The sequence below is a fragment of the Neopelma chrysocephalum genome, unplaced genomic scaffold (genome assembly GCF_003984885.1).
Source record: "Neopelma chrysocephalum unplaced genomic scaffold, ASM398488v2 Primary Assembly neopelma1_64, whole genome shotgun sequence".
In the NCBI taxonomy this organism is placed as follows: domain Eukaryota; kingdom Metazoa; phylum Chordata; class Aves; order Passeriformes; family Pipridae; genus Neopelma; species Neopelma chrysocephalum.
Genome location: NW_020897721.1, coordinates 1,561,436 through 1,583,462, shown reverse-complemented (window position 1 = coordinate 1,583,462; position 22,027 = coordinate 1,561,436). Strand labels below are relative to the sequence as shown.

The 22,027-nt window shown below is 39.9% G+C and overlaps 1 protein-coding gene and 1 long non-coding RNA gene across 5 annotated transcripts in view; one reads left to right on the top strand and one right to left on the bottom strand.

The window, feature by feature from the left end:
• BEND5 (BEN domain containing 5) overlaps positions 1-22,027 on the bottom strand; it is a 911,380-nt gene that overhangs the window by 322,647 nt on the left and 566,706 nt on the right. For 2 of the 4 annotated variants that reach the window (XM_027683055.1, XM_027683054.1), the window contains exons 5-6: positions 17,783-17,996; positions 13,766-13,964 (exon numbers count right to left, since the gene is read on the bottom strand). The exons of the other annotated variants lie outside the window; for them this stretch is intronic. In XM_027683055.1, the coding sequence (XP_027538856.1) occupies positions 13,804-13,964; positions 17,783-17,996 (375 nt within the window). In that variant the 3' untranslated portion in view covers positions 13,766-13,803. Of the gene's footprint in view, positions 1-13,765; positions 13,965-17,782; positions 17,997-22,027 lie in introns of those variants that run through there. 4 annotated transcript variants of the gene reach the window in all.
• LOC113967471 lies at positions 1,007-4,260 on the top strand. The gene is made up of 3 exons (XR_003534184.1): positions 1,007-1,085; positions 2,429-2,511; positions 4,151-4,260. It is a non-coding gene; the product is annotated as an uncharacterized LOC113967471 (long non-coding RNA).

The following is a 22,027-nucleotide window of genomic DNA, read 5'->3' as shown; positions in this document are numbered from 1 at the left end:
ACTCTGTGTACACATGTGCCATTAGCATGATTGATGTCAGAACAGTGTTTGCGCTCCGCATCGGCGAAGATTAAAAGCTGCTCCCAAGAAATCCTCTTTACCATGCCCAGCTATGCAAACACACCATACTAGGACATCTCACCAAAGAAACTTCCTCTCAAGGCCACCTCACCCTCGCTGTGCCTGCTCTAAGCTCGAGCAGTGCGGCTGCTACTGTGCAGAGGGCAGATTCCTTCCCCGTAGCCTCGGTTTGTGACCCACTGGAAAGGTTCCCATTGCCTTTAATAGGAATTCAGCGTGGCCCTGCACCGTGTCCCATGCCAAGGGCTGGTCTGGGCGGCCACGGAATCACACAGAGATTAGGGAATGCAACAAAATCCCCAGACTTGGGGCTTTAGGATTACATTACAGTCTTTGGAATTTGATCCAGATAGCTGAAAAACAAAAGGTGCACTCTTGTTTAGATTTTTGTTGCCCTAGGACCTGTGAACAAGCACAGGTCAGTGACTCTGTTTGATAGGAAACTCCTGCAAACAAGCTAATTTGGGGTTATTCTGGTTTCAAGTGAAATGGTGGGAAATGAGGAAAAAAAAAACCTCTTTTTTTCCCCCAGTGGAAACACTCTAACACAATTCACTCTAACCCTTGGCATCCACCTCACCCACAGACTCCTGTTCTGGCCACGTGCTGGGAGCCACAGTAACCCCCTATATGTGCACTTCCACAGCAAAATCCTGAAGAGTTTGATTTCTGTTGGCTCACAGAGAAGGGCTTTAGGTTTGCAGTTGCTGTAGACCAAATGCTGTCACACAGAAACAGTTACACAAAGCTATGATTTGCTAAGCTGCAGCAATTTAATTGCAAATTTGAACCTTTGTCATCAAAAGATTATCCTATCTGGGGCGAAATGCTATTCTCAACCTTTGTACACAACGGGGATGGTCTTATCCTGTACCCAAAACAAACAAAAAGGTAATTTGCACAATTTTTTAAATTTTTTTTTTTCAAAGTTAAGAAGCTTACAGTTGGAGTGCTTTCTCCCTGGCTCAGAGGCAGGAGGGTGAGTGGCTGCAGAGGACAGACAGGTAAAACTGTGTGCACATCTCAAAGTGGCAACTTCTGTGGGAACACGATGCATGTTTTGGATCCTGGAGAAGTGAAGCAAGTCAAGGCGGTGCAGAGGCAGCAGAGGGAATTATACTAATCCAAACTACAAGGGAGGTGCCATGTTACACAGCCGGATGCAAAGCTTAGTATTCACTTTCTCAGGAATGTGCTCCCTGTAACTCGGTTACTTAGGAGATTTCACTCCATATTATTACTTAAGCTCACAATCACTCCATGCACAGAGATTAACCTGCACAATAAACACAACAACAACAAACAGAATTGGGGGCATCAGGGACAGACATGGATATCTGGTGGGGTTTTTCCCAGAGATATTACACGTGCAATTCAAAAGTTAGAAAGTTCAAAACGAATCTTGCCAAAAGTCCTCAAGTTAAGCGCCACTTAAACAGCAAATACAGATGAGTGTGGCATTATGTACCTGAGCTACTCATCTTTAAAAAATACATAAAGCAAAACAATGGCGAAGCTCAGCCCGGTATTCCAATATTACCCAGGAAAAGTACAGGTACAGTACCCCAAGAAAGCATATCCATCAAAGTATCAGTGGCTAAAATATCCAGGCTTCACTATCTGAAGCTACCCAAGAGCTTTGAAAACTCAGTTCCCATTAAATTTATCTTCCAGATGGCTTTCCAGATCCCAGCCTCAAGTTTACACTGACATATGCCCCATTTTACTCAAGCCTTTGGATAGCTTCCTTTATAAAAAGCATACATTGTTATTTGACTTTCAGAGTGGAGGACTTGGGATTATGTCATCAGTGCTCATTTCTGACTCAAAGCATGATGCTGAACAAGTCACCAGCTCCCTATTTCCAAGCACTATCAGTCATTCACTGATAGGAAAACTACCTGCCCCACTGGGACAATCTGAGGCTTCATTAAATGTTTACAAAGAATTTTAGAATGGGTACAAATCTACATAAAAGTAAAGGCAGTTTTCACATGTGCACTGGTTAAGGACAGACCCTAGAGAGATGCACTAATGGCACTGTACTGGAAGGTAAAATCATATGATATAGCAGCAGAGAAATATCAGATGGGAAGTAGAGATCCCTCAAGATGACTTTCAGAAGTGGAATAATGGAGGTGAGATTAAGTTTGACAGCAAGTTCCTCCAGTGATAGGAAGTCTGGTGTACGTTAACTCGAAGGATAACGACCTCAGCAGAGCCACTGATCACTGCTGAATTATGAGCCCTCAGCACGACAAAGCCATGAAGAGCATAGAAGATATTTCTAGAGAAAGGCATTTCTAGGAAGATAACGTCACTGTATGATGTACTGTTACCACCCCAGATAAAACAGCACAAAAGCATCACTGATGGAGGAAGATCAGACAAGTACAGGAGAAGCTGAGTAGGATAACGGCAGATGAATAGGTGAGTGTATTTCCCAAGCAAAATTGAAGACAGGTCAGTCTAGTAAAGGTAGAGTGGATATGATCTCTCATAAACTCTTCTAAGACACACAAAAAAAGCTGCTCAAACTTGTCAGCAACATGTGCTCAAGAACAAACAGAAACACGCTGCTCATGAGTAAATTCACCTGGAAGCTGGGTGGGGGGAAACAAAATAAGCAAGTCCCAGAGAATAAAGTTCTTAGTTTATCTACCATAACATGTAGAAAAAGCAAAATTAGAAGAGATGAACCTGTGTAATACCGAGCCTTTGACAGGACAGGACCAGTAACTTCAATCCCTGTCCAGCAGCAGGTCCAGACGCTTTCAGTGCTACAGGAAGGTGGAACAGATGTTCTTGGAGAACTATCCAAAATGAATAAGATGATCTTATATTGTATAAATGCTTCTTTTCCACAACAGACTGTAATGTTTACTTTAATTCACCCAAAATACCATCACCTTATTCCTCCACTAACCTAAGCTTTCCAAATTAAACTGACCTACCTGACACATCGATACAGTTTGATTTGACCTGCAGCAGTGCACTTCAGGCTACAGCTGGAATGATTGCTTCACTGTTTATTCCCTCTTTCAAGAAAAAATACATATATATCATGATGTGTGAACTCCTGATTTGATAAGGTAGCTGTGCTCTTTTTAATACATCCCTCTCTGGTTTTCAGTGCAATAACACACCCAGCATCCATAATGCTCAAGACAGCACTCACATTTTCTGCCATCATCTTTAATAGAGAAAATTCATTTGTATCCTTCTACAGGCAAAATAATGCCAGATGAATTTAGGAAAACAAGAGAGAGATTGGCACATAGCTTACAGCACTGGGAGACAGCTTGGGATTAGCAACAACAGGACTTTCTGTCCTGAGCTTAGACTCCACTAACCAGTGCCGAGGGATTCATGGTTCTGCAAGGATGTAGGTCATGCCAGAGGGGACACACAAAGTCCTGCAGGAGCCTGGAGGCAATTAAAAGTGGTGATGCAGCTGAGCATCACCACAGGCAGTGAAAAGGGACTTCCCCTGAGACTGGAAATCGCAGGCAAGAACGATCTATTCATCTTCCATGTCTCTGACAAGAAGGGATGGCTTGGTTATAAAGCCTTTAAAATGCAATGAGTCACTTCTCAAAAGAGGTCACCGGTTACTGAAATTTTCCTGAAGTATTTGATACAGAGAAAACCCTTGCATAACAAATATGAATTCCTTTAATCGTATTGTATCTGATTCTTCCAGCAATTACATTTGGGGTACCTGACAGTACAAACAGGTAATTCTCATATGCAGAGTAGAGGTCAACTGGCCAACAAGACACCCTTCTGCTAAAAATGCTCCACTAAAGTTTGTTTCCCAGACTGGAAGAGTTTGTTATCCAGGCGTAAAAGATGCCAAACTTCTGCAGAACTGCCTATATATACACCCTGTTCAAGGAAAAGAACGTGCCATGCACGGTCACCGAGGAGTGGACTAAAGGAACTTCCCACAGAGTACCACCTTGGGAGCAACTCACCCATGAGTGGATACACCAAACTCTGCAGCCTGACCAGCTGCTGAGCTGCCTTTGGGAGTGGATTCAGTGTTGCTCTGTGTTTCCCACCACAGGTCAGGTATTGATGAGGAGCAAATCCCCCACCTAAAGAGGATGAAAATCCCACATCATCTTGCACCACAAAGGTGAAACCTCTCAGGTACAGGTTCTACCTGACCTCCAGAACAGGTAAGCAAGGAGACCACGAGAGCAACTTCTGCACCACCCATAACCCTGCAAAACATCACCAAGGCCTTGCACAGAGTGTTTAATAATGCTGCAGCATCGGGATGGGATCATGAGAGAATCAACTGGTTTCTGCCCTTGGTATTACAACATGTACTTTTGAACTGCTCTGATCTTACTCCTCCCATCATTAAGCCTCTAGTCAGTTAAAACCTACACAACCCCTCCCAAATCATGTGGGAAAGGCCACCTTCCATCAGCCCCAGAGAGGGAGGAAGCCCAGACTGGGCAGAACTTTGCAAGTATTTTTTTTCTTGAGGTCATCAGATGGTCATAATTTTAACTGGATCAGCTCAATGATGCTGTCCTGCCCATTCTTTGAAAGCTGGACAAACCAGCGTGTGAGCTTTAAACTGGCAGAGATATTAATTTCAAATCAATATGAAACACAAAAATATCAATAGGCTTTTAAGAGTGAAACATTAATTACTTTTCAAAAGGTGCAGTACATAAATTTCCTGGTGTCTTTACAAATAGAAATAAGTCAATAACATGATTTCATAACATTTATAAATGACTAAGTTAATTAACAGGGAATCTTCAGGGAGATGATGAAGGAAATTTGGAAGAACCTTGTCTGGCACTGTTTGAAATTCTCAAAGGAAGGAAGCAACTTCTTAAAAAAAGATTAATTACAAGTTTTTTTGCTTTACCTTGATGGAATGTCTGTTTACATATTTAAGTCGGTTTTGACCTTCAAAATTCTGGCAAAGAACAATTTTCATTAAACCATCTCAGTGGAGGAACTTGGCAGTTCCTCATCTTATCTCTGAGGTTGAGAGAGGATATTAATCATTTAGCAGGAATGGTCAAACAAAATATATGTAAGTCCTATCCAGAGCAACCTTTAATTTATCATAGTAGACACAGCAAGGGTTGATGTATAGCAAGCTCTTCTGCCAGGTCTGATTCCTTTATGGGATTTGGTTGGAGGCTCCAGAATGAAACAATTCCACAAAAGTTGATGTCTCTCTCTAAGGATCCCTGACCATGAGAATATATCACAACATAATGGTAATATCTCTTCAGCACTCTGTGGCAATCCAAAGGCATCCTCAGCCAAGAAAACTCTGTATCTTGAAGATACATTTTACAGTAGTAAAATGGCTGTGGCTTCCCTTTCTTCTAAGTTTTATTACTTCAGTGTCCTATTTTCTGTGAAACTCTGCTGCTCTTTGGAGCCCAGTTCCACACCATCACCCACCTGCCTGGTCGAGCTGTGAATACCTGAATAAGCAGTTTGGCAAGGAGGAACGACGTGTTCTGTCTCATCTCTGGCACATGTGAAGCACCAGGTCAAAGAGGAAAGTGTGTTAGACATAAACACTCATTTGAAGAACAATATTTTCAGGACAGACTTATACTTAATAATACAGTAAAAAGGGAGATGCACTGGGACATCAATTGGTTAAGAATCAATTAAATATCAGGGTTTTTTTCTACAAAAGTAAATTAAGGTTGCCCCACAAAATGGAATTACTATTGTATATAATATTCTAAGTGACATGAGTCCTAAAACACGAGACTGTATCACATTAACTAAACCAAATACAATAGTGATGAGAATATCAAGAACTCCTCCATAGAGAATAATTCCATAAAACTAAAATGAATTTGGGTAGACATAAAGGAAAAATATTACAAAAATGAGTCATGACCTACAAAATGTGTAGTAGGAGACTGAAGGCACTCAGTCTATCAAGGTGTTCATGAGCTGGAGAAATACTAAGGGAAGATATTAAGACAGACAAATCAAGAACCAGGAATAAGAAGTTGACACGGAAAAATTCACAGAGAAATAAGGCACAAGTTGAGCAGCGAAAGTAACCAACCACTGGAATAAACTACTCAAGGAAAAGATAGACTTAACACTTTGATACTTTTTCAAGACTGTTTTTCTGGGCAGCATTGCTGTGGTCCAGCCAAGGTTACTCCTCAAAGGAGCAACTGAGAGAAGTTTCCTGCTGTGTTCTGCAGGAGCCACACCACCTCCTTGAACGGCCCACCAGTAGACGCACCACAGCCTGCACACCTTTAGGGCTGTAACCCCACAGCTAAAAATGCCCTTCCCAAGAACCATACTCAGGTCACAGAATCTTGAAATGGCTCTTTCTTCCTGTACTCAACAGGTGACTTTTCTTCATACAGTGAATGGGAAAAGGAAGTAGCAAAAGGCATATTAAAGTCATAGATCAGGATAATCTCTCAAAGTGCCTAATGCTTCCCACCACTCACCTCAGTGCTGCTATTAGGTGGGGAACTTCCAGGCCACTGCGTGTCTGAAAAACCAGGGGAACCTCTGTTTTGAGAAATAAATGTTTTAAAGAGATACTGGCTGAAAGATTTACTTATTCCATATTACCACATTGAGACTTTCATGTAAGAGTAAAATTTTCTTCGCTACAATCTGTGCTTCGGCGGGGCAAGAAGAAAATGAAAATGCTGCTCTGTGAAGTCCCTGAGTAGCAAAGTCTGCCTTACAGTGACAGCAGCACTACCAGATCTCCCAAGGAAATGCTCCAGCTCTGTGTCATTTATCTCCAGGAGTAACAAGCAGGTATTTCACTTCAGAACCCTGCTGACAATTTGCAAGGCAGGAATCGTGAAACACTCCTGCCTTGTACCTCTAAGGCAAGCACAGAGGACAGACTCCCATTTGCAGAGGTAACAGCAATGAAAAAGGAAGACCAGGAAAACAGGCAGGGCTGGGTAACAACAGGAACATTACTGAGGTGTGGATTTACATGGCATAGACAGATTTATACAGAATAACAGTACATCACATCTGTACTCATACAGCTGTGGAAGTGCACTAGGTAGAGGTCCCTGGCTGCAGAAGAAAATGCTGATTGTGCTACTTGTAAAAGGTTAAATTCTGGGCACATTAAGAGTGATTGGACTTTCTTAATTAATAAAATTCCTCATTGATTGAAACCCTAAATGGCAGGTAAACTGCTTGAGATTTTGCTGTTTGGCTACTGACTTCATCTGAATTGCACATGCTAATTCTCTGTGTGAAGGGAAAAAGGCCTACGTGACCCCTCTAACAAGCTCTTCCTTGGATTCCTGCACCATCAGACACAGGATCCTCCTGCACATTTGGCTGTGGCCCAGTGGATCTCAGCTCCCTTATAAGTTTAGGAAAGTCAGAGAGTGGAAGTTGCACATGTTTACCAATGTGGCAATAACAACCTTAGTTGGATGAGCTGCATTAAGGGACAATACCTGAAGAAAAGACAACACTCTAGGGTTGCCCTTTCCTTTACTAGGTAGGAGGGTGGCTCCTTGCACTGTCCTCCAAAGCAGAGGTGATGTTACATCACCTTCAGCCTTGCTTGCAATTGCTTATTCCTGTAAGGATTTACAGTGAAATGCAGAACTTGGTCCTGGAAGGTGAAAGTGTCCTTGCAAACGCAAAGAAACCAGCAAGTGTCAAAGAATTTTAATATACAATGCAGGAAAAAAATGCAAAATCCTACTTTACAGAGTTTTAGTTTTTCATAATCTAAGACTCTTAAAGAAATGAAAGCACAGAACATTAACTTGGAGACAGATGCTTTGCTCCATCTACCTCCCATCCTACACATTTTAAGAATTATTCTGTAAAGGTACTTCCATAAATCCTGCAGAGGATTACATATGGAAAGGGAAAACCATAGTTCATCTGGCTCACAAATCCAAAATGTCCAAATGGACTTTTTTCAGGTATCAATGGGTTAATACCCCAAACATGGAGAAAGAAAACTCCCATAAAACTGATACTCTGTTAATACAAGAAAAACGGAAGACACATGAAAGTACATTTTTTTTTTTAGCTAAACTACAATTCAGTAAGAGTTATATAAACATTTGGGAAGACATTAAAGATATATTTGAGTATTAAAGAAAGAATATGAAACTCTCCCATGTAAGTTTTATCATCTGTCTCCCCTGTGGAAGGGGCTGGTACCAGTGTGATATGGAACTATCAAGGCATATTCCCTCTGCTGCTGTCCCAGTACATCCTCCATGTTCAGCAGGGTGAACACCAAAGGATGCTCACAGCCAATACTTCTGATAATCAGCCTATCCCATGAAACCTGCATCCTTCTCCACTCCAAAAGCATGAAAGCTCAAGCCAACTGTAAAGGACATGCAAGCACCAACACACATCATCTCTTATCTTCTATTTCACAGGACTTTTAGCATTTGTTGTCGTACAATAAAAGATAAGTCACCCCCAGTATCCCCCTCTCTTGGGTGGTTCAGGAAATTTTCTGTGACTCTTTAATTTCAAATCACTAAAGACCAAAATTTAGCATGAAAGTCAGTAGCCCGATGCAATAAACATATACATTCATAAAGACTTCAGTTCCATTAAGGTTTTACTATCCATAAACAAGGAACATAAAGCTGATATTCTGCTAAATGTGGAGGAAATTATTTCCTCTGTAGGAAGATGTTTTCTAGCCAGAAGGCAGCACAGAAAAAAATCCTTTAGGCTCAGCTTCTTCCTCTCCTCCCAGACTCACTTTTGCCTTTATTCTGATCGAGTCATAATGCAACTTCATATGATGCCATAGGTGAGGTATGTTCCTCTTTATGGTAAACAAATGATGTCACAAACGCAGGACTCTGATTTCACTGCAGAACTGAACAAGTGGGTATCTGATGCGTGGAATGACAATTATTGTTCAGACACAAACAACAGAAATAATTGCAAAAGTAAAACAAATGAACAACCACGTAAATTAATTCCTTTTTGAATCACTCTTCCTGTTTTCCAAGTCCAAATGATTCTCCTTTCCTATTTAGGAACCCTGAGGGGATGAAAAAATGTCCAAGATGGTGAAATTAAAAATTAGCTATTGAGCATGAAACATGCAATGATTGCACTTCATAACATTTTTATTGCCTCGGTGGTGTATGAATCACTTCACAGTTCCACACTGTTACGATGAAAAAAATGACACCAATAAAGTCTGAGCAATTGATGTTATGACTTCATCAATCCGGGACTAAAGGCACTCACAGAATGACAAATGTTCTCAAGAGTGTGGAGAAAACCACCACCTCATTCTGAAGAAGCACAAGTTGCCTCTTTGTCTCTTTCTGAGGAGTGGTTATTCTCACCCCAAACAGATGGAATATTGGAACAATCCTCAGTACAGCTCCATGTGACACGACCTTGCTTTTCCTCTCTGAAACGGGGCAAATTCGGGTTTCTCAAGAGCTATGAACACAGCTAATGCACAGTGAAGCTACAGCTAATACAGAATGTTCCCAATTCAGAAAATTCTCACTCCTTTGAGGTTTTGCATCAAGACTGTATCATTTTAACCATGACCTGCACTTAGCCTGAATTTTTAAAAGTCTATAGATTCTGGAAGTATGAAGTAGAATTATCTTTACAATTTCACCAAATCCAAAAAAGTTCAATTTATTGCTGCTTAAAGCTTTCAAGAGGACAATAATCTCTGCTTAAGACAACAAAAGCAGCATCCAAGTAATCTATCAGATACAACATCAAAGGTAGAGTGTAAAGAACTGACCTCCCGCAGGGAGAATGTACCTGCTTTTGACAGCCATGCTCAAGAGCTAACAAATGCAACTTTAAATTTCCTATTTAAGAGTTCAGCTTGCACATAACTAAATAAATATTTTAGCCTGGCTGTTCAAAAAAAAAAAAAATCTCCCATCTCTATCAAGCATCACTAAATCCAAACCGGTTCTTAACAGCAGAAACTAACAATTTTTTTTCCTCTCTTTAATAAATACTAGCTTTCTTTTTTTGAGTTGCTAGACATCTTGACTCAGGTATTAAAAGTCCCTAGTAGGATTCTTTCCTTTAATATAATAGCTCCTATCCCTTATAAAAATCATTAATAGAAAATAAAGCCCTTTTTGTTAACTCTAATCTTGCTTCCTTGCAAGTCTGCCAGAGGCATTTTAATATAGATCAGGTCATGAATATCACAAATTACAGCAGCAGTGTGTGGCAACAGAAGATCAGATTATTCATATAACAGTAATACCTTCTTCCTTCTTTGATTAGAAAAAAGTAAACAGCATGCATTGATTTCCCAGCACAAAAAGTCACTTCCTCTTAAATCTGTGTTTTCTGATCCTTACAAATCCAGGTTTACAGTATGAGGTAATGGCACAGCACAAACCTTAGAATGATGAACGAGGGATATTACAGGGTGTAATAAAACCTACTTCATTTTATGTCAAAATTCTCTCCCATTTCCCATGATGTACAGGTATGAAGTTCAGACAGAGCAGGAAAAAGTACGTGCTGTTTTCTATAAAGTTTCCTATGGCAGACTCACGGCAGACGCATTATGAACAAAGCAAATTATGTACAGGCAGGCATAATTATGGAAGAATTAATGTACCAACAAGAACAGCCCCAGCCATAAATGCAGTATAGGAAAATGAAATTAAATTCACAGTTAATTTATACATCAGTATCGCAATGCAGAAAAGCACACCCCATTAAAGTTCCTATTTTTTCCTGAGTATTGCCGGAACAAGGAACTGTAGCTTATTTCCCTACTTGCAACAGACACACTGGGAAGGACTCATAGGATCTTCACACGGGTTCATGGTGGGGAAAGACAGGAGTAATGACCAAACAGAAGCATAAAGATGTTATTCACACACTCGTTACCCACTGCAGAGCCCCCCACGATGCCATTCAACCACAGGGTGCAAAAATGGCTTATTAGTAGTAAAAACCTACTCCCAGCCATCCAAAGATTCAGTTCAAGTTACAATACAATAAAGAGGTGTTTTACCTTCAATATGTCCTATTCCTTTAACATAACTCAACAAGGCATCAGGTGATGCTCACGTTAAATGCCAGCTGCCCAGTCCAAAGGACACATTTATTAGCCCCCGATGACATTTCGCTTCAAAGGAAGTGAACTTTTTTTGCCACCCAAATACCTCTGCTGAACTCTGATAAAAACCAACCTTGGCTGATAAAAACTCCATGAAAAAAAATTAATGAAGACTTCCAAGATACCTTCCCCAAGGAGACCATTTAAATTCTTCAGCAATATGCAGCATTAACATCTGATGGGACAAGTCTGTCAAGGAGAAGCCTTAGAAAGATGATGCTGGTTTTGCAGAAAGAATTACCACCTCTGATTTTTGGGGCCAGGCTGGAGTCCTAACTCTAATTAAATTCTAATCTGCTTTTTCCAGGTTTCATAAAATGCTGTCTCAAATAGGCTTATCTTCTAAGAAGTACAGTATGATCTTCTCACTAAAGAATCTGTTACAATGGGAACACATTAGTACTAAAGCCATAAAAGACTGATTTTTCCCCAAACTAGTATCACTTTTAAAGAAAAGTGCCTTAGTATCACCTTAAAAAAAAAAGTACATTCACAAGTCTGCTTGAAAAGTGGGAACTTGCTGTTTAAATGTTTCTTCAATGTTATCTCTGTTTTGTTCTTTAATTAATAAAGGGATACATGCACCGACATTATAAACACTAATTTGCTATTTAGCATCCCAAATTAGGAGGCATAAACATTTATGCACTTCATTAAACACTACCTAAGAACACTTTTGATATTAACAGGAGACAAGCTAGGCTGTTAAAAGCAATTTCAGGGCACACATAAGACACTGTAAAAAGATACTCCTGCTCTTCCTGTCCCTTGCCATGAAAGATCCCTGGCTCCATCCTGTTGGCACCAGCTCTTATGAAACAAACCTTGGAAATCAGTGAGATCTGACTCATCTGCACAGTCACAAGCACCGGTTTAAGGGAAGGGACAGGAATGCAGGGACACGGAGCAGTGAAAGTGGGGTGTACCTGTTTGGCAGCATGGCTTTAGACTGGTACAAGGCAATCAGGAAATTGGATTTTAGGAAGCATAAAACAAATACACCCTGAATTAAGACATCATTTAAGTGCAGGTGATGTACAGAGAGAAACAACCTGGAGTTTTTCTCCATTTATTCCAAAAAAGGCACTGCAGTTCTAACATGCCTCCTCCTCTCCTCTCCCCATTTGCTTCCACCCACCCCAGCCCTTCAAAGAATTATAGAATCATTTAGGCTGGAAAATACCTTTGAGACCATCAAGTCCAACTATTAACCCAGCATTGCCAATTCCACCACTACACCATATCCCCAAGTGCCACATCTACCCACCATTTAAATACTTCCAAGGATGGCGGGTCCACCACTTCCCTGGCAGCCTGTTCCTTTCCAAATTATCCACGTTTACAGGACACTGAATAGGCTTCACATTAGAATAAACCGGTGCTACAGGAAGCTGATGAAAAATAGTAAGTCTTTCAAGACTACAGAAAGCAGAATTGCAGTAGGAGAAAAGAAACAAATGCTGATACTCGGGAACAGGAGCCTGAAAGGTAAATAATCACACCTGTGTGTGTAAAATACATTAAAGGTTAACCAATATCACTAATATAACAAATCCTAAAAATTCATCAGTCCAGACCTTAAGTTATCTCTAAATCCTTAATGAGAAAAGAATTGAGGCTATTTTCTTTCACTTACAGACGATAAGACACAATTCAAATGACAAATTATTCCTCATAACTTTGCATTGCAAGTCTAACTTCAATGTAGAAAATTATTTTTATTTTTAATTTAAATTTGTACTAAAAGTGTCCATTATTAAATTATGGACCCAGACAAAATGGTACTAAATTTTCTATTGTACGTAACCTTGCCACAAGTGTGGCAATTTTTAAATGGTTTGAAAATACAAATGCAATAAAAAGAGAGTGTTTCAAGAACAGTAATATGGACACACTGAAGAGCTTTGTAAACACAACCAGAAATCTGAAAAATGTCTTGGTGCCCAAAAAAGAAGTGCTTTTAGATTTATTTATTAAAATAAATTATCATGATTTTACAACTTACAGCTTTGAGTTCTTTGTTGTTTATTGGTTGTATTTTTTTTTTAACTATGACGGCAATGGTGATCTACCTACAAGATAATAAGTGAAAAAGAAGAGTTCTTTCTGTGTTTTTGATCAAATATATTGTTAGAGATCAAAACAAAGATTTCTAAAAACAAACGATTAAAATTTCAGTTCAGAAAAACACTTATTAAAATACAATCAACCCCTTTTCAATAGCAAAGTGGATTTTGTACAGTTCTTCCTTCTAAGCAGATCTTTACTGCAGTTTAGATCCGCTAACTCCAGTAAAACTAAATGTAGGCCAAATGGGTCGGTGTTTGCAGAATTACAACCTATGTACAGAACTGCTGGTAACAAACTGCAACTCGCTGGAAAAACCTTTGAAAATTCATTTTTCATTGTGAGTGAACTTACAATATATCTTACATTATTTAAAAGCAGTTTACACCATGACAGAACCGCTCAAAAAATGAATCAGTTATAGGAAGAGAGCAACGCTTCGAGTCAGCTTCTGCCACTGGCAAAAACGCCACACAAATCAAAAAACAACACTTAAGTAAAACACTAAGACTTTATTAAAAATCCAAAATTTATTGCAAGTTGTACTTTGCAATTTCCCTCCTTTCTTCGTTTTTACATGACTTATTGATATCCATGATTTTTTCACAGATGTACTTGTTGACTTTGGAGAGTCTCTGTGCAATTTCAGTTTCATCCACAGTTTCTTGTGCTATTCTATCATACAAACATTCTGAGGAGAAAAAAAAAAAGAAAAGAGTCATTAGGATATTTTTAGAAAATACTTTAGCCCTGAGCTGGGCCAAGTACACAAGAGACAGCACTGAGGAAGCACAGTATATATTTGTTGCAAGACAAGAGAAGCTTTCCTTGATTCACTGGCTATCTTGTTAAACTCAACATTTTTCACCAGGCTTGAATCTTTGGCATGACAAACTTCCAGTTATGCTGTGACTACATTAATAGGCCTTCTATACAGAAACAAGGCTAAACCCAACCTTTTACAGTGCCAGTCTTGCTGCTTAACTCTTGTATTTTCCTGTAAGTCCACATCAGATTTAGTCTTTTCCCAGGTGAACTGTCTCACCAGAACTGTTGTTATCTATAGTTCCCAGTGAGTCAGTCCTACGTTCACACCTTCAGGAGAGTATGTAAACAATACTGGTTAGGAGGAGAAGCAGTAACCAGTGGGAGAACACTTTAACCCATTTGTTTTACTTTTTAAACCTGTCCCACATTCATTAATGTCTGTGTCTTTATCGCATGCCCTGTTCCTGGGCGTATCTTGCTTTTATTACTAGATTATTCAGGACAAGAGCCATCTCCTTGCTCCTTGAACAACACACTTTGTGAACTTAATTGGAATACAAAAAGCAAGCAACAGTAATAACTGCAAAAGGCATGAGGGCAGTGAAAGTTGAGACAATTTTTCTTCACAGAGTTGGTAGTTTGGTGCCAGAATCCTGCAGAGGTTACTGAAATCTGAAGTGGTGCAACACACACAACTCCTTAGTGACAGGCAGGTTTGAGTTTTTGTTTTCATAACCAGAATGATGTATTCTATTGTGTAGACTTCCCAGATTGGTTAAACCAACTCTGTTCTGCTTTGCCTAGTGATCTGTTCCACTAACCATTTATTGCTTCATATACAGAAAGCCATAGAGATTATTGCTTAATTAACATGGTTTACAACATTTCTAATGCACCATATTAAAAAGTTATGAAAATTAAGTACTATGCATGCCTTGTAGTTCATTTGGAAACCTCTGAGAAGTTTTATAAAAGGTTATTTTGCATTAACAAGGTTTATAACAGTGCTCATGCATCATACTTTTTATCATTTCTTTATTACATACTACACAGTGGGGATTTTTAAGAAGCCATAGAGATATCAGACACATTAACAGCTAATGCTGTCGTTCAAAAACCTATTTTAAATAAGTTAGTCTGTGTCCACAGAATGATGAGAACATCTAAAGCAATGTGAATTTTATGTTGTAAGACGTACTGAATATAAAATAAGTGAAATTAATCGGCACACAGCCTGATAGCTGAAATGCTGATCATCAGTAAACCATGGTTAGAGATGCAACACCTAAGAAGAGGCACGTCACTGAGAACCTGAAGAAACCCAGTGTGTTTGCAGGTCATAAGCTTGCCCTGCAACAACCTCAGGAACACTCCCAGGCTGTGGTAGATACACCTCGTAAGGTGAACTCCCAGTGAGAGACAGGCTGTGTTATTTGTTTAGCCACAAGGTCAAGCAAAGAATCACTTGACCGAACTCGTTCATCAGCTGTAACTCTTAAAGTCAGTGTGACTCAGAGTGATCCATGATCATCACAGTTTTTCTTCTTCCATCTCTTCCATTTCTAGGAGGGGGTGCAGTAGTAGTTTAGTACTCGTATAAGGATGCTGGCCTAGGGGCTCCAAAGAGTGATTTGGGATTTCTACTCCTTGTCTTTTGGCTTTAGAGGAGCATACAGACACCCCTTCGTATTACTGAATGGACCAAAGATTCAAGTAGACCTCAGAGACTAACAGGGAGTTTCACTTCTTTCTGTCATGCCTGATCCAAATCATTGGCTATGGAAACCTGAACTTCCTCACACTTCACCTATTTTTCACTTGCTAGTAATTTTTTTGTTTTGTTTTCTTCTCCACGGTGGGGCAAGTCCTGCTAACACTGACGCAAATGCAAAGGACACGACAACATGGAAACTCATGGTTATGAGCTACCCAGTCCCACTAATATAGGAAGCCTGCCACCTAAAACATTGGCCAAGCAGTTTAACTGGTCCAAGAGGAGATTGTACAGGCTTGAGTCTAACAAAATGGGAACCAAAGACAAGGTGAAAGAAACACTGGAAAGAGGAACATGGAAAACCAGGGCATGTAACAGCAGAATTCAAATGACGGTGGAGGCTGAAAGGAAAAGTATGACAGAAAACATAGAAAAACGAGAAAATAGGGAAGAGCTGAATTGCTGGTGAGGGTAAAGGTATGGAAGGGAAGAAAGGAAGGGCCCCATCTGCCTCTCTCCATGTACCTGTTGGAGCATACTCCCAAACTCACCATAGTCAAAACAAAGGGAGTTAGAAGAAAGTCGTCATTTAAATGGCTCAAGCAACACAGAGTGGCCCTGACAGAAGTAGAAGAGGAAATTCTCACAGAAGCAACCTCACCAGCAGTGTTGAGGAGCAACAGGGAAACCAGAAAACAGTTTGCAATGGGCCAGTGAAAAATAACCCCTTTTTACTGTGTGCTTGTCAGTGTGCATCTGGGTGACCAATTCTGTCTCCATCTGGAGCTGACAAGGGCAGCCACTGCCACAGAGTGGATTCCTTATGTGGCCAGTACATCATTTCAGCTACAAGGGTAAGGATTGCACCTAAAGGCCCAAGCCAGAACTACAAAATCAGCATGGAACAGCTTCCACTTCCACTTATATTCCTGAAGGAGATTAGTGAAAAGAATCTACGTCTTTTACTCATTTCTTACAAACTAAGGAAGATGACAGTACGAAGGTAAGTTTTCAATTTTTCCCCGCACAACACAGACACAGACACACGCACACACTCAAAGAGGAATCGCATTTCTTACTCCCAAACGTGGTACTTGCAAGGCAGATTACAACACCTCTTAACAAGATGACAGTTAAGAGCACACAGCAACTAAGAACAGGAAATGCAGAATAATGAATCTCAATCAAAGGGAGATTTCTTTCAGCCCTACTGCAATTTCATATGGACACAAAACCTAAAAATCCAATTTCGGTATGTATTTCATGAGGAACCAACTCAGTTCTAACTTAAAGAGAAGCCTGAAATACCAAGAGAGACAGAAATGATGCAACACAGGCGTGATGATACAAAAGGACTGAAATTCACCATTTATTTTAAGTAAGGGAGAAGGCCTTCTCTCTCTCAAAGTACTACATACATGGACTCAGGCTTGTTACTGAAAGTGTCATTGCAATTTTCCCTGCCAGATGAGGTCAGCGATTTACACTTCCTGTCCAAATTCCAATTCAAGTGTAGCAATTAATTTTTACTATTTCCATTTCCTCCACTTAAAAGGGTAAAGCTATACTTTCTTGCCTTTGAAGGTACACGTATTTTATAGTCACAGCTATAATGGTTTCTGTGCCTCATGCCAGAGCTGGTTATATTCTGGATGAAAGAACGTGGTAAAGCTACTCTCAGTCTCGTTAAAAGGAATATATGCATTTAAAAAAAAATCATGATGTTATAAATGAATTCTAGAACAACACGTTGTTCTCCAGGCTGAGAGTCCTGCCCTGCAATGGTGATCCCCTCGAACCTTACTGAAGTCAATGTACAACTCTTCAGCTGTGAAGGCCTGCACTGTGCACAGCTATTGCAATGTGTTTGACTTTTCCTGGGTATGTATGCACTTCACAATGCAATAGCAGTCTGAATTACAGTTTTTAATCAGTTAATTTTAAATGAGCTGAAAAGAAGCATCTTTCAACTCAGTGATTAATGGTTAAACTCCAAAGCAGGAAGCAAAAGTTTTCAAATAACCTACCTCTGACAATGCTTAATTTGTGAGGTGAGAGAGGTGGCTTGGGAACGGCATCTTTCTTTTTTTTGGTTGCAACTCCTGTGACACTTCTGTTCTTGAGAACATCTGTTCCCCAAATCATAACCGCTAGATTTTTTGTATACTTTGAATCTCCTTGTGTTACTTGCAGCTGGTGCCATTTCTCCTCATCTACCCAAATTCCACTGCCAAGATGGACCTAGAAGGTAGTAATAATAACAACTTATCTATGGTATGTAGCACACAACAGTATCCAAGTGCTGTAGGAACATTAATATTAGGTACTATAATAACAGTAATTAGGGCTGAACAAATCCACTTTGCCTAACTCTGAAATTTCTCCAACTTTGTGGGTCAGGGAGTTCAAGTCAACCTCTATATATAATATAGTTCCTTTTTGTAATCACTACTTTTCCCCCCCACATAAACTGTCTCCTGAAAGACTGTGGTCAGGAACAGAGATCGAAGAAGGAAACAGTGAACACATCCAGTATTATAAAGTTATGCACAGCATATAAACCAAGCAGTTGCACCAGCCTAATTCAGGAGCAAGATGAGACACTTCCCTTCAACTGAAACAGACTTTACCCAAAGCATATTTCAGAGGCAGTAAAGAGGGAACTACCTCCTAAGTCATATCCTGTACCAGTTGGCAAAATTCAGCCTGATTGTTTAAAGTAACTGAAAGGGGAGGATGGATTTTGAGAGCTCCAATTTCAACATAAGCCAAGAGAGTTTGGAAGCCTTGTAAAGCTTCCAATTCTATAATGAAGTGTGTCTATCACGTGTCATCAATGTACCAGATGAATACTGTTTTGTGGTCAGGCAATGACCCACTGCTGCAACATCATAAAATTCCCATTATCCAAACCATGGGAAGTAGAGATATTTCACTGGAGTAGTAAAGCAGGATAATATGGTGTGAGACACTGGATTATTATATTAATTATTGGCTCAGAACAACTCAAGTGGTGCGTTGTGTGGGGAGGAACAGGTCAAATTTTGGGAAGGTAAGGTGATGCCCTGTCCCACACCCCAACCCCTGTGAGACTCACTGGGCAAGCCTGGAGCAGCTGTCAGTCAAACAGATCCAGCCTAGATCCAGCTCCAAGAGTCCAGGAGATAGAGTTTGAACAACCATGGGGATCCAGGAGTGGTAGCTGTAATTCCCTTTTTCTCTCTTTCTTTCCTTCTTTTTCTCCTAATCTCCTTTCTTGCTATTTTGGCTAACTCAGGACCAAATGGGCTGGATTTTGCTACGCTGAATGGCTTAGCATGTGCTGAGTCAATGCTTTGTGGAATGCTTTATTTTGGTTGACTGTTACCCTTTAAACTTTTGCCAAGTACTCTTATTTTCTGAAGTTTACCAGTAAAAGAGGAAATGTGTGCAGCTTTCCTCCTGTGCTCTCTCTTAAGGCATTAAAAGAACCGAAAGCTCTTCTAATTATCCAGAGGGTGGATATTGTTGGAGCCTTGTACATTTTTCAAGTAAAACCCCTTTGGTGAGCTTGTAGCTCAGGTGCTGGTCTTACATACGGGTACTGGGAAATGCATTGTGAAGTTTTTGTAGAATCTCCAAAAGGAAGATGCTCCAGCCTAGTTTTGCTATTAGCCTTGCTCAGCACTGACTGTGCTGGGCTGACTCCCACAGGGCTACTCCATGTCTCTACCACAAGATTCCCAGTGCTTCAGTCTTAAGATCAATGCAGGACAAGAATCTGAGTACTGACTGTCCTTAGGATGCCACTCTATGTTTGAGCCAATAGTCCTGACAATCATGACCCTGTGCAGCAACAGCGAGGAAACAACTCCACAGGTAACCAGCACAGGTCTGACACAAGTGCACCAGGGTGCACACGCTGGCCCCATGTGGAACCAGAATATTTTGTACCTTGTATGTCTATACTGCAGTTCCTGGAGTACAGTGCAGACCCCTGAACTACCTCTGCACACAGAAAGCTTTGTTCACATGCTGATGAACTTCATTCAGTGGGACACACACTTGCTCACCATCCATAACAAGCTAAGGCGTGATCAAGGCATCCCAACTGCCGATCAGAGTTCACTGCACTTACTTTCAGATAATCTGTAAAAGTGCAACATACCAAAAATATGTATCAATTAGACTGCTGTATATTCAAAATCTAGGTTTCATTAGATCTGGTGCAATGGAGGTCCTTCCTATAACACTTTAATAAAAACTTACTGCCACTTACTGATTAAAAAATATCCAGTGAACAAAATCCTATTGCAAAACTGCATCAGGAGACTCCATTTCCCTTAACTGTTCTGCCCTTAGTTTTCTGTGGTTTTACTCCTTTCATGTGGCTTTACATAAACCGTGCCTGCTACCCATACAGATCTGAACAGTATCACATAAGTCCCATTAAATGCAATGAAAATTGGACAAAGCTACTGTAAAATTTTATATACCCATAATTTTACTGCCTGTATTCAACCAGATACCATTTTTCCTTTAAATGGAAACCGGCTTTAATTATTAATAAGGGCTATAACCCCAAGAAATTTTTTATTACAACGACATCTTTCAAAAGCAACTAGTTGTTTAAAAACTTAAATAGAGTAATATGAATGGTTTGGCTACCAGCTATGTTATAAAAAGCAATTGAAAATTCTACCTTCCTCAAAGCATAAAACCATAAAGCAAGCTGCCTTTCCTGCAGAATCTACACTAAAGGGATTCTAAGAAGCTTTTCACAAGCCTGCATGGTATTTAGATCTTGTAATGGACATAAATTTAACTAGTAATAACCACAACACCAACACCCCCTTTTTTTTTTTTTCCCTTCTCCATTTTGAGCTTCTTCTTAAGTGCTTTTAAAAAAATCACCCTTTTGGTACTCTCTACATGTTTTGTAAGACAACTTCAATCAGGAGTGAGCAGATCTGCGCTCACAATTCCGTTATTTCTTGTTTGATCTTGGAAAAGTTATCTGGAAAAACAACTGTAAGTTACTCAGAAAATAACTAAGATTAGGAATGCTGTGACGTACCAAACTTTGGAATGTCTGTACTACATTAGTTGTAGAGAGTGCTGTATTTGATCAAAAGTCTGATTCCTCTCGGCCAAAATTAGGGTTTGCCTTGGCAAAAGATTATTTCGTCTTTTAGGCTACTACATTATTCATTAGCTTGAAGTTACTTAGAAGAAAAGAACAAGTCACAGGAAGTATTTTTAATATTTATGGTTTAGACAGATCATCTCTTCTTTGAACATGCTTCATTTATTAAAAAAATTATTACTGGTATGAAACACCTATGGTAACAGCAACTATGTGACAGACAGCCACAGCCACAGAAATCTTACGTCTCTCTTTTTCTATTTCTAGCACTGTTATGGTAAGGAATTCAATCTGTCCATGTCTCAGTTTACCTCTCTGTGCAACAGACCCAGTAGTTTCCTATTAATCCCAAAGCTACGGGAAGTTTACTGTACTCCAGATTCAGAAGACATTTCTTTCTTGCTGGAAGAGCTGCCCCATGGGCCGGACTCTTGGCTTGATGAAATCAGTGGGAAATTTACTCCCAATTTCAGCAACTGCAGGATCAACCTTCAAGCACAATGCAACAGAGACAACAGCAAATTCAAAGCAATGCTCACCACTGGAACTGTGCTAACATCTGCAATAGATCTAAAATGTCTCTCAGAAGATGAACTTTTTTTCTTCTTTTATTTTTTTCCTTCTTCTTTCTTTTCTTTAAATGAATGCCATGGGCTCCTTTTCAGTAAGTCTTTTCTCCCTCTGGAGGGAAGAGATTTATCTGCTTTGAAAGAGTCCTACTCAGATCAAATCTGATGCCACAAAGGGCAGGATTTGTAAAAAAGTATTTCAACTACTCTAGTGGTACATGTCAATAAAGGAATAATGAAATAAAGCCATAAATAAGGAAAGTGAAAGAAAACCACCCTCCAACACTCTAAATACATTATCAGTTCACATTTCTGGTATCTGAGCTGGCTGTAGCCCCAGTAAACAGGCAAACCAAGACCCAAAATTACAAAAAGAAAATCAAAGAGATATTAATATCTGTAAAGACAGAGAAAACTTCAGCAACAGAAGTGCCAAGAAGCTGACAGATGAAAAAAAGGTGCAGGAAAAGCTGGATACAAATACTAAAGGATGTGCCCTATCCCACAGAACTTGAGTGGAAGAGAAGGAGGTAAACCAAACTCGCACAGTAATGCACCCCTAAGTGTTCATTGCACAA